Source organism: Berghia stephanieae, chromosome 2, assembly GCF_034508935.2.
Source record: "Berghia stephanieae isolate SIO BIC M18660-M18661 chromosome 2, UCSD_Bste_1.3, whole genome shotgun sequence".
In the NCBI taxonomy this organism is placed as follows: domain Eukaryota; kingdom Metazoa; phylum Mollusca; class Gastropoda; order Nudibranchia; family Aeolidiidae; genus Berghia; species Berghia stephanieae.
The window spans coordinates 19,276,952-19,292,328 of NC_088361.1; the positions used below are offsets into that span (position 1 = coordinate 19,276,952).

Here is a 15,377-nt window from a genome sequence, read left to right on the forward strand (position 1 = left end):
TTGCAACCATAACAAAACACAAATCATAGACATTAATTATGCCCTATATTGGCAAAACAAAACCTAAAAGGGAAGTTTTCTGAATTTAAGCAACAAGTAAATATGCGAATTTTACTTCCTAGATTCTAATATATTTAATTTCAATGCATTACAAAATATAGTCCAATACTTTGGACTTGGGTGAAATACAACTGAAAAAGTGAACAAGAGAAAGAATAATGGAAGTGGGATATCTCATATTCCTTTCGCTTTAAAAGTGTTATTATATCGAAACATATTATGAATGCAAAGAAAATCTTTTTTTTTTCTTTCTTTTTTTTTTAAACTGTTAGCCAAACTTATATAGGTACGGACCCTCTACAATACTTCCGTTCAGCACTTGTCGTCATGGCCACTGTCAACATTGATATTTGGATTTATGTGAATGGTGTATAATTTGTTTGCCGCCTGATTGAACAAAGGGAGTAGGGGGATCAACTCCTCCAAGGGGATAAAGACAACTACAAGATCGTCAACAGTAGGTGTCATACATTTGTACGGCGGCGATAGTGTCCGATCATACCGTTAACTCCGCCCTCTACTTTCACTTGGCTTTGCTTTACTTACTACTTACTGACTGATACTGATACTGATCTACACTGCTATCTACTACTCGACTATCCTACTACCAAACCTCTCGCTCTCCCTTTTTCACCCATAGCACTCCCAACGGAGATTGACTTACAATGTGTCGACATCAAAACTAAAGAGGACTATGTGACACATGATTTTTATGTTGGGTTTAAGTTTAGAAGTAGAAGATGACAATGATAGTGATAGTCAATCCACGAAATTAATAATGACCCAATGATAGATAATGACTTTGATCAGAATATTGACCACTCGTCGAGTGGATATACATTCATAGATAGATCACTATGTATGTGATTGTACATGACAACAATGTGTAGCTTGACCATGTAATCTAGGGAGAAAAATTAAATGTTTGTGCTCCTTGAGAAAATAAAATATCTACATAATGGACAAAAAAGTATAGCATAATTTCAAACCCACGATACTTTATCATTGCTTCACGACACCTAATTCTGTAAACTCACCATTACAGCCCCGATGCTATGATGAATAGCAATGTTATCTTCTTCCACAGTCCACATAGTATTCTTTTTTTACCTGCAATCATCATTCATTAATAAAAAAAAAAGTCTTCTATTGTTTTTTTGTTTTTTTTTTCAACCTAATTCTGCTATCTGAATTTCACCAGGAAAAATGGCGTACAACAAAGCCATTCCCAAACAGCAAGATTACAACAAAAGTCACTTGGGAAAGAATAACTTTACGATTGGGCATGACTTCTCCGTGACCAAAGGCACACTTCAGAGTGTCTTTAAGAAGGATTTTCCAGAGCATACGGCCTATGAAAAGTCAGACATTGCACAGCGACCACGCCTGGGAGATGTTATGCACAAAGATGAACGAATTCACCAAAAAGCTTCAGAAACGTGTGATGCTTTTGAGTACCAGTCAATACCAAAACCAGTCCTGCTAGTAAGCCCATGCCTCCCCACCCCCTCCCCCCCCCCTTTTTTTTTTCTATTATAACTTATCCACATAGAAAATGAAAGATGCTCAAACTGACCACATAATTATGAAAGTTTTGATTATATTGTTGGTGGTGGTGGTGATGATGATGATGATAATGATGACGACGACGATGATGATGATGATGATGATGATGATGATGATGATGATGATATTATTATTATCATTATTATTATTATTATTATGTGTTTATTATTATGATGATGATGATGATAATATGATGATTATTGATGATGATGACGTGATGATTGATTGATGATGATGATGATGAGGATGATGATGATGATGAGAGATGATGATGATGATGAGATGATGATGATGATGAGTGAGGGATGATGATTATGATGATGGTGATGATGGTGATGATGATGATGATGATGATGATGATGATGATAATGATGATGATGATAATGAAAATGATGAGGGATGTTGTGGTGGTAATTATGGTGATGGTGGCGGGGATGAGGGTGATGATGATATCAATGCTGCTGTTGCTGCTGCTGATGATGATGATGATGATGATGATATGATGATGATGGTGATGAGGATGATGATGTTGATGATAATGACACGGAGGAGGAGGAGGATATTGATGCTATTTCTTTGCCAAATAATGAGATCATTTTCTCTTGGTCAAATAACAGAATATTGCAAACAAATTAAGCTACACCAATTTCAAAATGGACTCGGACACCAGTAAAATCAATTCATTCTTCACAACGCATAAGGACAATTTCAAGCCACAAATGGGGGACAAGTTTACTCCTCTAGAGATCACGAAGACGACCCAGATGAGCAGTATTCCCCAAGGAGACAGAGAGAAGGCAGAGCTCCCTATCTCTGATTACAAATATAAATTTCCTGGTATCGATACAAAACAGTTTCGTGTTGAAAGGGCGGCATGTAAACATGATGGTAAGAAGTGGAAAAAGTCTGCACTTTCTTCTCTACTTTCTTCCTACGCTCAACCCCCCCCCCCTCCTTTCCCCCATCCCCCCCCCCCCCCCCCCCCCCCAAAAAAAAAAACAAACCCCCAAAAAACTTGAGCTTTTATATAGCTTTTATGTGTTCACTAATCATGCTCAAAGCACTTTATAAATGGTCCCTGACCAACAGCAACACGTAGAACAAGACATGACACCTTTAAGGTGACATTACACTTTTTTCCGACATAGACAATGCTGTTAAGTACCAGGTACTCATTTTACACCTGAGTAGGGTGAGAACATGTGAGTAAAGGGCCTTTTCCAAGGACTTAACAATGTACCGAGCACGGCTCGAACCCAGGACCTTGTGATTCAAACGCAAGTGTCATATCACAAGACAACATAGCTGCACAATATAGATATATATATATAGACGCATGTTTGATTTAAAGCTGTAGGTAGGATTAATGAATCATATATTTTTTAAAAGAAAGTTTTCTTCATAAACTGGCATAACCCTAACACTTACACAGACTATCTAACTATTTGACCATGATTACTTTTTTACCTCATCGTTCTATACATTTTTTCAGAGACAAATTATTGTTGTTTTATCAAAGCTACTGTTTTTACTCTTTACATGTTAATGGTAGTTGAATAAAACAATGTAGACGTCTACATGCCAATTTTCTTTTAGATTTAAAAAAAAATTATTTCAGAAGTAGCTACCATAAATCTCTGGGTTGAGTGAGTTAATATGGAATTTTTAAAAATAATTTTAAATGAGAGATTTTATATAGCGTAATTTCCACTCAAAGTCTCAAAATGCTTTACAAGGGGTCCCAGGCCAACAGCAGCACTTAACATGTAGGAAGAGACATGATGCCTGTTAGGCGATATTACATTTATTCGGACAGAGCAACGCTGTTAACGGCCTGGTTCTCATTTTACACCTGAGTACGGTGAAAGAATGTGAGTAAAGAGCCTTTTTCAGGATTCAACTATGCGCAGAGTGAGGCTCGAACCCAGGACCTTCTGATCCGAAAGCGCGTGTCATACCACTAGACCACAGAGCTACGTTTTTAAAGAGTTTTTTATTAATAAAATTTTCAAAATGATTGACTGTTTCAAAAGTAACTGACTGTGCACATTCCATCTCATATCATCACCATTTTTTTCAACTACTGATTTCAAGTTTTAAAAACCCACTGTTTAGCCAACTAGGTGTGTAAAATTAAGAAATTAAGGTCGACTGACTTTTTGGGATAGTTTTTTTCCTGTATTTTCTCTCTTGCTTTGTCTGGCACTTTTCATACACACTTGTTCAGTTCTTAAGCTAGATGTATAAAGCCGTTAGAAGTGTTCTAACTTTCTTATATTTATCACATACGGTATTTCAAGGAAGTTAGTTATTATGAAGACAATTTTCAAAAGTTTTGAATATTCATAACCTTAATTGTATGTTTTTTTTCTTCATATGCAGAGGGCCCCCCTACAATAAAAGGGGATGACAGACTTGGGCACTTTACCTCCGTGTCAAGGACTCAGTTTGACGGAATGTGGGCCCCTAAAGTTGCAACTCTCCCCGTTGTGAGTAGAGTCTCTGTTGACATGTTTTACTTATATGAACTGAAAATTTGAAGAAGTGTTTATGAAACAGTGCCAGACAACGTAAGTAAAAAAAAATACAAGATAAAAAAAACATCCCCAAAAAATCAGGAGGTCTGAGGTTCGATCCCCAGTCGAGGAAGACTGATTTTTTGTATGTTTTTTTTTTTTTTGTATATTTCTTTCTTGTTTTGTCTGACACTGTTTCATAGTTGTTTTTTTCAGATCATTAGTCTCTATTTTACTCTACAGAATGCCCGAAATTCTGAGCATGTAGATTTTAAACATTAATTCTACAGCTTTTGGAGATTGGCTGAATGTTACTTTTGTTCACTGAAGGTAGAGGTCATGTGTTTTGAATATATTATTCATTCGACTCTGAATAATTCAGTCTGTATTACAACCATGTACCCAGACTTTACGGACATCTTGTATTGTGCAAGCACATTTAATTTGTTGAAACAGAAGTTGTTTTATTTGCTTTTATTTATAATTTGTTTTGTTTGTTTTAAAAACGATAATTAAAAAGGCAATGCTTTTTATTTTTTTGATAATATATAATATGCTACAGATACTATTTTTACTTTTATGAAAAGGGCAGTTTGTTTTTTTTGATTTGTTTTTCATTTTTTGTCTTTGGTTAGTCACTTCAGTTCCAGTCACGAGAGTCTGTGATTGCATTTGCATTTACTATGAAGTTATCCAGGGAATTTCAATCACAAATTTAATGGCAGTTGTATTTTGTTTTTAGAAGGGGTCGTTGAAAACAGGATTCTTTACTTTTGATAATTTTTGCAACTTATTTGACTTTCATTCGTTTACTACATATATGACCAATACATTGAATAAATATTAGTTAAATTGTAGTTGTTGTGTGTCCTATTGCAATTTGTAGTTTATTTCAACATATTCTATTTAATACTTTTTTTTTATTATCGTGATTTATTCAAAGTTAAATATCTATAGAATTTGATATATATATCATATATATTATATTTTTTTTATATTATATTATATGATATATTATATATATATAAAGTTGGTATCATAGGATTTATGAATCAGGATCCCAGTAAGCAAATAAAACGATGTGCCATAACACAACAACACTAATATAGATAAATATCATAGAATTTTAAAAAAAGTTAATCTTAGGAAAAGATCAGAGATAACTCTTACTTTATAAATTAAAAATAAAAATATCCAGGAAGTGTGTTGTGTTATCTATGAATATTCAATTTTCAGTTTCCTAGGATAATGTGCCTTTTTGAAATGTTAAGGTAGGAATGGATAAATTAAGTGCAATGCATACTCCTTGCTCAGACAAAATATATAAGATTAGGAATCGGTGAAAACGAGGAATACGAGAAATTTGTACAAAGAAAGTAGGGACATTTGTAAATTTCAGATATTAAGATTTGTACAAGGAATCCATGAAAACGAGGAATTAGAGGACGAGGAATGTGACTACACTGTATTTTTGGGTAATTTTTAAAAAAATTGACTATTTTGATCATTTCACCAGCCTCCCAGTCATAATGTCCCAGTTGGAGATCCGGAGAAAGAAAATACAAAACTGACTGTCATGCAATCTTCCTTTGCTGATTACAAAAAAGAGTTGGCGAACCACAAACCCTTTGATACAGATGCTGTCAGCCGTCAGTTACGTAAAACCAATTACAAGGAACGGGATGACCATGGAGTTTGGGACAACTATGAAACAACAGCGACGACATCCTTCACTCCCAAGTCTGCTGCAGGTAATCTTAAGTCAAAGTGATACTAGGCTGCAAGAAGCTGTGGACTGTAAAAAGTAATAAACAAAAATGAATATAACAGAAAAAATACCAAAATACCAAAACACGGAACGGTTCAGGCTAAAACCCTTCTGCAGCCAACAACGACAAAAAAAATATAAAAATATGTATTTATGTTTTTATTTTTGTTGTTGTTATTGGCTGAAGAAGGGTTTTGTGTCCAAAAAGTTCCGTTTTTGGCGTTCTTATTTTGACTCTTTTATATTCAAATTTGTTTATCAGTTTCTGAAGGTAATCAACCTTATTTCAATTTTGATCATTTATTCTAATGAATTCACTTTTTTCAAACATAATCATAGTCATAGTCATAGTGTAGTGAAGATTTATGAAAGAGTTTGATGTTACATCATAAAAGAGTTCTTTATATCTTTTCTTTAACAAAATATTTTTAAATTGTGTGAAATGATATATTCCTAAATTGATAATATTGTTCTGAGTATAATTAAATCGAACTATCCTGCATACAATTATATATTAAACTGCTGTAAAAATATTTCATTCATAATATCAGCTGATAACAAAACACATTTGATATATATATATATATTTTTATTTTTTATAGTATCGAGAAATTCTCCGTCTAAGCACCGTAATGCCAGTGATTTTCCTGCTGGAGATCGGGAGCCAATCAGAGATAAGGAGAGGCTGAGTCTTACAACCAGTCGCTTTTACCATGGCAACGTAAGTGATAATGTTTCAAAGCTGATTGATGTTTTCATATTTGATTAACACCTGGTAAGGCTATTTTTATTACTTTCCTGATTTCATGATAATAATCCATAAAACACAGTGTACACTATACTAATGCATAACCATTATGCCTTAGCATATAGTCATATATTGTTCATCTAAGACTTTCTCTTTTTCTCGTTCTTCAATACTTATGTTTAAGACTTTCTCTCCTTGTTTATTTATTTATATTGTTATTATTATAACATTATTATTATTATTATTATTATTATTATTATTATTGTTATTATTATTATTATTTATTTATTTTTTTATTATTATTATTTTAGTTGATTATTTTTTATTATTATATATATTATTATATTATTATTATTTTAATATTATTATTAGATTATTATATATCATTTTCATTAATTATTATTATTATTATTATTATATATTATTATTATTATTTTATCATTATTAATGAATATTATTTTATTATTTCTCTCTCATCATCAATCTCATCATCATCATAAATCATCTCACCATTATTATTATTATTATTCTTTTTTATTATTATATTTATATATTATTATTATTATTATTATTATTTTTATTATTATTATTCATTATCATTTTTATATTGACGATGATGATGATGATGAGATGATGATGTGATGTGTATGATGTGATGATGATGATGATGATTATTGTTGTTGTTGTTGATGTGATTGGTGATGAGTATGATGATGGATGATGATGAATGATTATTATTATTGTTGTTGGTGTGATGCTGTGGTGATGATGATGATGATGATGATTTAATTTGTTCAGAGAAAAAACATGGTTCCAGGGAAGGCCTAAATACACTCTGAAACTAAAGACTTGAACTATATTTTATGCCTTTTAAGGAATATAATTGACATTTCGCCGCTCCACAACAATTTTTTAAAAAAACAACTCACTGGTTGTAACAAATATTTCTTTCTTGTAAAGCGCTTTGAGCACATTTAGTGGATATTGCTCTATATAAATCTCAATTATTTTTATTTATTAATTATTTCTTCAGCCTGCACTTGGTCTCCATAACAGGATTGTATCAGGGGCAGACAAGCGCACGAGTAGCAATGTCCTTTTTGGTGATCCTGCCCAGGGTGATTGTTTTTACAGTACCTCCACCAAGGATGTTTTCGGTCCGAAGTCAGCCCCATTCACTTACAGCCGACAAAAATGCTACATCCCGAGTTCTATTCCTCTGCATCACTATGGTAAGGATATGTGGTCTTGTGGTATGACACTCGCTTTCGGAAGGTCCTGGGTTCGAGCCTCGCGTTGGCGCATAGTTGAGTCCTTGGAAAAGGCTCTTTACTCACTTTCTCTCACCGTACTCAGGTGTAAAATGAGTACTGGCCGTTAACAGCGTTGTCTTTGTCCGAAAAATTGTATTATTGCCTAACAGGCAGCATGTCCTGTCCTACATGTTAAATGTTGCTGTTGATTAGGGACCCCTTGTAAAGCGCTTTGAGCACATTTAGTGGATATTGCGCTATGTAAAGCTCAATTATTTTTTTTTAAGGATATACAATCGTGTCTCTCCAATCCGAACACGTCCGTTCCCAGCATTTTGTCCAGATTACGGAGACATCCGGATAGTGGAATCCGTCTCTTACTTACTTCATCCTCTTAGGGCCTTGAGGCACATAGGGCACCCACCAGACATCTCCATTTTTTTGCGATCGGCTGCTTTTGCAGTGGCTGTATTCCAGGACAGGCCTGCTTCCTTTGATTCTTTCTCCATGGCCGTTCACGCAGTTTCTTTGGGTCTTCCCCACTTTCTCTTCAAATCTGCTATCCAGTACAGGGTTGTCTTGGGAAGTGACCCTTTTTCCATTCCATTCTGGCCACATGACCCAGCCAACACCATCATCTTCTTTTTATTTGGCTTTCAATGCTAGTGCAGTCAGCTGTCTTTAATAGATCCACTGTCTTTTTTTGTGTAGACCAAAATATGTTAAAGATTCTTTTTAATAATAATAATAATAATAATAATAATAATAATGATAATAATAATAATAATAATAATAATAATAATGATAATAATAATAATAATAATAAGTTACTTATATAGCGCTCAACTTCCACATAAGTGCTCAGCGGCGCTTTACAATATATTTGAAGGACTTTGTTATTTCCGTTCATGTCCGTTTTAAACTATATAATGCTTCACAAAGACCATAACATTTGAGACTTACAATTCAAAAAAAGAAACATGTTTTGAAAGATTTCTAGTTTCTGTGTTATGGATGATGTCATTTTCCAGCGCTCACTTTCATAAATCAGTGGAATCCATCCCTACAGTGTACAAATAAAGAAGAATAAATGTCCGTCTCCAGTTAACCTGTTCGGATAATGGAGACATCCAAATTGTGGAGTTCCAGATGATAGAGATGGAACTGTATTTATAATAATGAAGAATTTTGAAGTTGAGAGTAGGTATTTATTTTGTACCCATTTTAATCACTAGTACAATGTAACAAAACAATTAGAAAATAACTATAACAAGCTTTCAGTATAAATATGACCTATTACATAGTTACATCCCTTTTTTATTATAAAGTGCGGCTATGTGGTCTTATGGTATGACACTCACTTTCAGATTGGGAGGTCCTGGGTTTGAGCCTCGCTCGGTGCATAGTTGAGTTCTTAGAAAAGACTCTTTACTACATTCTCTCACCATACTCAGGTGTAAAAGGAGTACTTGGCCGTCAACAGCATTGTCTCTGTCAGAAAAATTGTAATATTGCCTAACAGGCGTCATGTCTCGTTCTACATCTTATATTTTGCTGTTGGCAGTTGGTTTAGGGACCCTTTGTAAAGCGCTTTGAGCACATTTAGTGGATATTGGACTATATAAAAGCTCTACATTTTTTTTTTTTTATGAACGTTTTGTGACATCATTCCAGCAAGGTTTATTGGTGGTGCATTCTTTTGAAATGTTGCATCATGTAATTGGTTGTATGAGAGTAAAGGCTCTAGCCAGACTGATTAGTGGATACAGAGTTATAGAATTTTTAAGAAAGAAAAGTAAATATAATCATAAAATAATAATAATAATAATAAGTAAAAGATAAATTGATGAATTCATGCCCTGTAAAAATAAAATTGATTTCACTAAACGCCAAATCAACAAAACATTTTAAAAGATTGCGTAAAACTCAAAAAAATAAATCCCCTCCTTCTTTTGCCAGAAAAATCCCATTATGAGCCGACGGCTGCCTCTGACTTCACGGCCCCGAACCAAAAAAGGATGTTACCAGATTCTACAACTCTGCAAAGTGTAAATATTTATTTCTATTTAAAAAAAAAATGATACTTAACACAATTTATCTACAGCTTAAAATAAACGGTCTTAAAGTCAACTTCTGTCCTAAGTCAACACATCTTGTTGGTCAACTTTCTTTGTCTAGTTCATTCCGACATTAGACCGTTTCAAGACGGTGTGTCAAATTTGTTATAAGAATGCAGTGACAGTCTCTACTGTTTGTATTTATTTGTAGTAATGCTTAAAACTGTCTGTAAATGGTACATAAGAAGCTGATTATGGAATTATGTGCCATTGTATAAGACATTTAAAGTCCTTTATTCAATCTTAAATAAGATAAGAAAAGACATGGTAAATGGGTGCTCTGTAGCTATAGCAACATATGTATTTTTTTAAATGATCATGATGATGATAATGATGAAAAAACTAATAATGAAATAATAACAACAATAATATAGTTTTTATCTAAAGCGACCAATCTCAAAATATCAGTCTAGAAAGGTTGAAGGAGAGAAGACCCATTCATTGTGATAATAAACTAGATGCTATTGAAAGAACTGAGGTGATAAAAGTCTGTTTGCCATACTACCCCAATATCGGCAATTATCCGAGCCCATCAATTATGAGAAATCTTGTCCACGAACATTGATGATTTTAATCACAGCAATTATATTGATTTCTCAACTTACATTTCATATTTTTGATGTTCAGTTACAGGGATCTCACATCCACCCGCCCCAGAAGCACATGAATTTCGACACAACCCACAAAGAAGATTTCACCCCCAAGAAATTCTACGGCCACAAATACGACAGCGGACGCCTGCAGAAGAGTTCTGTGCCACTGGGCACAATGGCCATTTAATTGTATATTTCTATCACAAAATGTTAGACTTAATCCATCCTTTAAAAACATTTGGAATAAATCTATCAGAGCCTTATACATAAAATATATTTAATGTAAAATTTCAACGAGATGCAAAATACCCTGGACTTTTATACACCACTTTTTTACCGAGTTCAATTTTATTTTTTCTCCCTTACAACGGCTATCATTATACATTCAAGATATTAAAAAGAAATTTATTATGCCCTTTCCGCCATAACATAATAAGATATCGTCGCCTAGGCATTCCACGAAGGAATATAGATAACTCATCAAACAAGATGTCTGATGTCAACAGGAATCACCCATGTTGTCCAAGTGAGCAAATTGGGGGTTAATAATCTTGCTCAAGGAAAAAAACGAAAGTGCCTGAAGCAGGGCATGAACCCGGGTCGTTCCGGGTTACAGTGCAATGCCTTAACCACTCAGCCCCCTATTCAAGATATAATTGTACAAAATGTTGAATCTATCAGGACATTTGCAATGTGGTGCTTATAATACACATAGTAAGGACAATTAATTACCCTGGTGACATTATTGTAATGATTGGTTACATTCATGTACACAATGACTTTGTACAGCTTCTTTTCATCATCCACCTCCTTTTCCTTCTGGTTTGCTCCTTCTCTTCGCTCTTGTTCTTCTTGTAAAAAGTAATAAACAAAAACAAATATAACAGCTTCAAGAAATAACAAAATACGATACACAGAACGTTTCAGACTCAAAACCCCTCTTCAGCCAACAAAAAAAACCCCATATAAATGCATTACAAAAACAAACAAAAAACAAAAAACAAAAACAGAAAGACGACAGCGAAATATTTTCGGCCTTGGAATTTTTATTTTTAAAAGCCATTTTATTCAATTTTGTTTTTTACTTTTTACAGTCCATATCAGCTAGGCACAACTTCGTTCTTCTGTGCTCATGTGTATTTTCAATGTCTGTATTTTAACAAAACTCGAAAATCAAAACTATTTGTCCAATTTATACTCAAATCGTTAAAATTGTAAACCTGTTTTGCAGGTGAAAATATTTAATGTGATTCATAGCCTTGAGGAGGTCAATGTTTTTGTGAAAGCTCATATATTGGCGCTGGCTTCCGGCGACAACAGACGTGGTTTGCTGCTCTTGTGATACATTTTCATGCATGCCACGTCTGTAAACGAATTACCATTTTTTTTTGGATGAATAAAGTATATCTTATCTTATCTTATAACACTCTATGCCTTTTCATTACCAATCAGTATTTTTGAAATACGTATTAAGAATATTAACTTATAATAATTATAGAAGCTAAACATCTAAAAAAGTGTTTACATAAAATTCTTCAAATTGAATTTCTCTACATGTTAATGTTATTTTGTTGTTCTAAAAATCAAAATGCACACATATTATGATATTCAAAATCAGATACACTGTCAGTATTAATATAATATGATTCGAGTATATTTAAGATCTGTGTTATGTGTCATATGCCACAAATTATTTGTTTAAAAAATGGTGCATAAATTTTGCCTGTTTTCAATTCAGCGGGAATAATGAAATCATTTAAAACAATGCAACGTGAGAGTGAGAGTCATATCCTCAAATTGTACAACAAAAAATTACCAAGAAAAATTTTGAAATAGTAAGTTATATATAGTAAAGATTTTTATTTTTTAAAGCTCAAGTATAGATAACTGTCATTCAAGATTGTGAATGTGCGAATAATTTCATTAAATTAAATTTGTAATATAAAAGTTTAGCGGGTATCTGATATTAAATTCATGGATTTATTGACCCATAAAACAACCACAATGGGGACCTTTTTTAAAAAAGGGTTTTAATCAAGGTGTTTTATAATTCTTCAGTCAATGATAAATATTCAGGGTAAAACTAAAACTACTATCAGAAAAAGGCTTCTTGGATAACGATTTTAATTAATAAATGGGAAAATTTGATTTACATATACTCAATTGTTAATGATGAACTATTGCCCGAAATCCCATTTTACTCATTTTACTTCCAACCCGTAAATTGTGAGATATTAATTTACTGAGGGTACGTTGTGCTTATGAAATACTCTATTGCTATGCCATTGAAATTGAAATAAAAAGATGTCCTTTAATCTTAATGTTCAAATTGCTCAAGATTACCACTGTTACCACCATCACCTGTTTGTGATGCACTGTCACATGAGGTAAAAATCATCAGTTTTTATCTTCCCTTGCCATTTCATTCAAGTATTTATTTATTTACAACTCGTATATAATAAAACTCAAATTCTGTGACCCCTTGTTTTTCATGCTCTAAAATATGTCATTTGTCCCGTATCCCACTCCCTTATTTTTGTAACTGTTTCATCCATATACAGATCTGCCTACTTGATTGTAAAATAAAAAATTCGTAATTTTCAGAAGATAAAAATTGTAGTCGCTTTAATTAACTTTAAAAATCAACAATTTACCATCCCAAAGATTAAATAACACTTCAAAATCCATAAAATTATAATATCGTCTGGCAATAACTTTCATTTTCAATAAGTTTTGTTTGTTTTTTGTTTGTTTTTAAGGGTTTTACGGCGCTTGCAACACATTTAGGTTATATCAACGCCAGTAAAAAGGAAGAAAATGGGATGGTAAAAAGTTATAGAATTACAATTAAAGCACCCAAGAAAAAGTAAGACAAAGGGGAACTGAGAACAAATAGGGATCAGATGTAGATTCCAAGAGCACACCACCAATGTACTTAGTTTGAAATCACCTACAAGTCTCATCCAGACACAAGCACAAAATCCAACAAAGAGGAATACACTCAAATGCTTACATTATACATTCAAAATACAAATAATAATACATAACAGAGAGATGATTTACAAGGAAAAAAAATATCATCTCCCAAAACAATAACTATGCATTTGACTGTTTCCCTCCCAGCTAGGACTCCGGCCAGAGCCAGGACAAAACCAAGTAATCTCATTCCAAGACAAAGACAGAAAGCATGTTGGAAAACAGATATAAGGGGATAGAAGACACAGTATGTACCTCCCTGCCCGCTATGGGAGGTCAGGATCCCCTCCCAGTCAATAAGTTTTAATGACCTAAGAAATGTTCACTGAGTTCTGAAATTGGAGTCAAAATTTCGTAATTCTACGAATTCTTCGTAATAATAGGCAGGTCTGCATATAACGAATTGGGTAATCTTTTGTTATATGGATGGAATATTTACAAAGAAAAACCAGGAAGAGAATGAGATTGGGACTTAAAATATACATAGTTACTTATAGTCCATTGCAGATTAAGGTTCCTCTTGTCCCATTTCCTCTTTTTATAAATCTTTGAAAAGGGTCCAACCATATTGCAACTAATTATCTATTAAAAATTAAAAATATTATACCCTTCTGCCACGGCATCGTTAGATTTTAGATGCCATTGCCAAGGCATTCCATGAAGGAATATCGATAATCCATCAACAAGATATCTGATGTCAACTGGAATCACCCATGTTGTCCAAAGTGAGCAAAATGGTGGTCAATAATTTTGCCCAAAGAAAAAAATGAAAGTGCCTGAAGCGGAGCTCAAACCCAGGACCTTCCAGATCATAGTACAATGCCTTTACCACTTCACTGATTATTAAATTATCTATTTAATGACCAAATTTTCAGTCCCCAAGAATTCTTTATATCTACAATGCGAGTTTGTTTTTTTGTCATGAGTCACGAGTTCCATTTACATGAATTTTTGTTATGGTTATATTTGAGATCATTGTAACTTTTTTTATTCGTTTTACACCAATGGTTTTGTTTTAAAATCATTCTAGACGTGCTATACTCACTTTTTTGTTGCGGTGGTTTTACATACATTTCATTAGCTGTGATTTATCTTATCAGTATTATTGTTGATAAAGCCAGTTTATAAATATAAATAAATCAATCAAATCTTCACAATAATAGATTTATTTTGTTCACTGTGTAAGATCTGGATAAACTCATGTGGACTTGACTTGGTCATATTTACATCTTTTCATATATTCAAACCAAGCCCTCCTCATTCCAAAAAAACAAAAATAGAGCATTTATACAGCGCAATATCCACTAAATGTGCTCAAAGCACCTTACAGGAGATCCCAGCCAACAGCAAAACTTAACATTTAGGACAGGACATGACTGTTAGGTGATAACCTGAAGCAAATAAATAACAATAGGAAATGAAATGAAAGCTTTAATTTAATCAATGAAGACAGATAATGTTGACATTTCGGGTTTCCCCTTTATCAACACAACACAATGAATGAAACAAGACGAATGAAAGATGTGAGAATGACGTTTTATTACAACAGAATGAATGAACCACTTCATAGAATGAAACATGTGAAATGTTTTGTTGATAAAGGGCAAAGCCGAAACACATCCATAATATCTATCTGATTAAACTGAAGCTTCCATTTCATTTCCTATTGTTATTCATTCTTAATTCTAGCTTCAAGCAGCAACATTTTCATTGATCTGCAGCAAAGAAAAGGAAGTAATTATTAGCCACAGATACTCAGCTGATGAACGAAATGGCCCTG

At 33.3% G+C, this 15,377-nt stretch overlaps 1 protein-coding gene across 1 annotated transcript; it reads left to right on the plus strand.

The window, feature by feature from the left end:
• Window positions 1-370: 370 nt before the first annotated feature.
• On the plus strand, window positions 371-14,757 carry LOC144964438 (uncharacterized). Its single transcript, XM_078898693.1, has 9 exons — window positions 371-517; window positions 1,262-1,545; window positions 2,244-2,514; window positions 4,009-4,115; window positions 5,659-5,893; window positions 6,513-6,631; window positions 7,692-7,890; window positions 9,871-9,959; window positions 10,656-14,757. Exons 2-9 carry the CDS (start codon window positions 1,267-1,269, stop codon window positions 10,806-10,808), a joined length of 1,452 nt encoding a protein of 483 aa, XP_078754819.1. The 5' UTR covers window positions 371-517; window positions 1,262-1,266; the 3' UTR covers window positions 10,809-14,757.
• The last annotated feature ends 620 nt before the right edge of the window (window positions 14,758-15,377 follow it).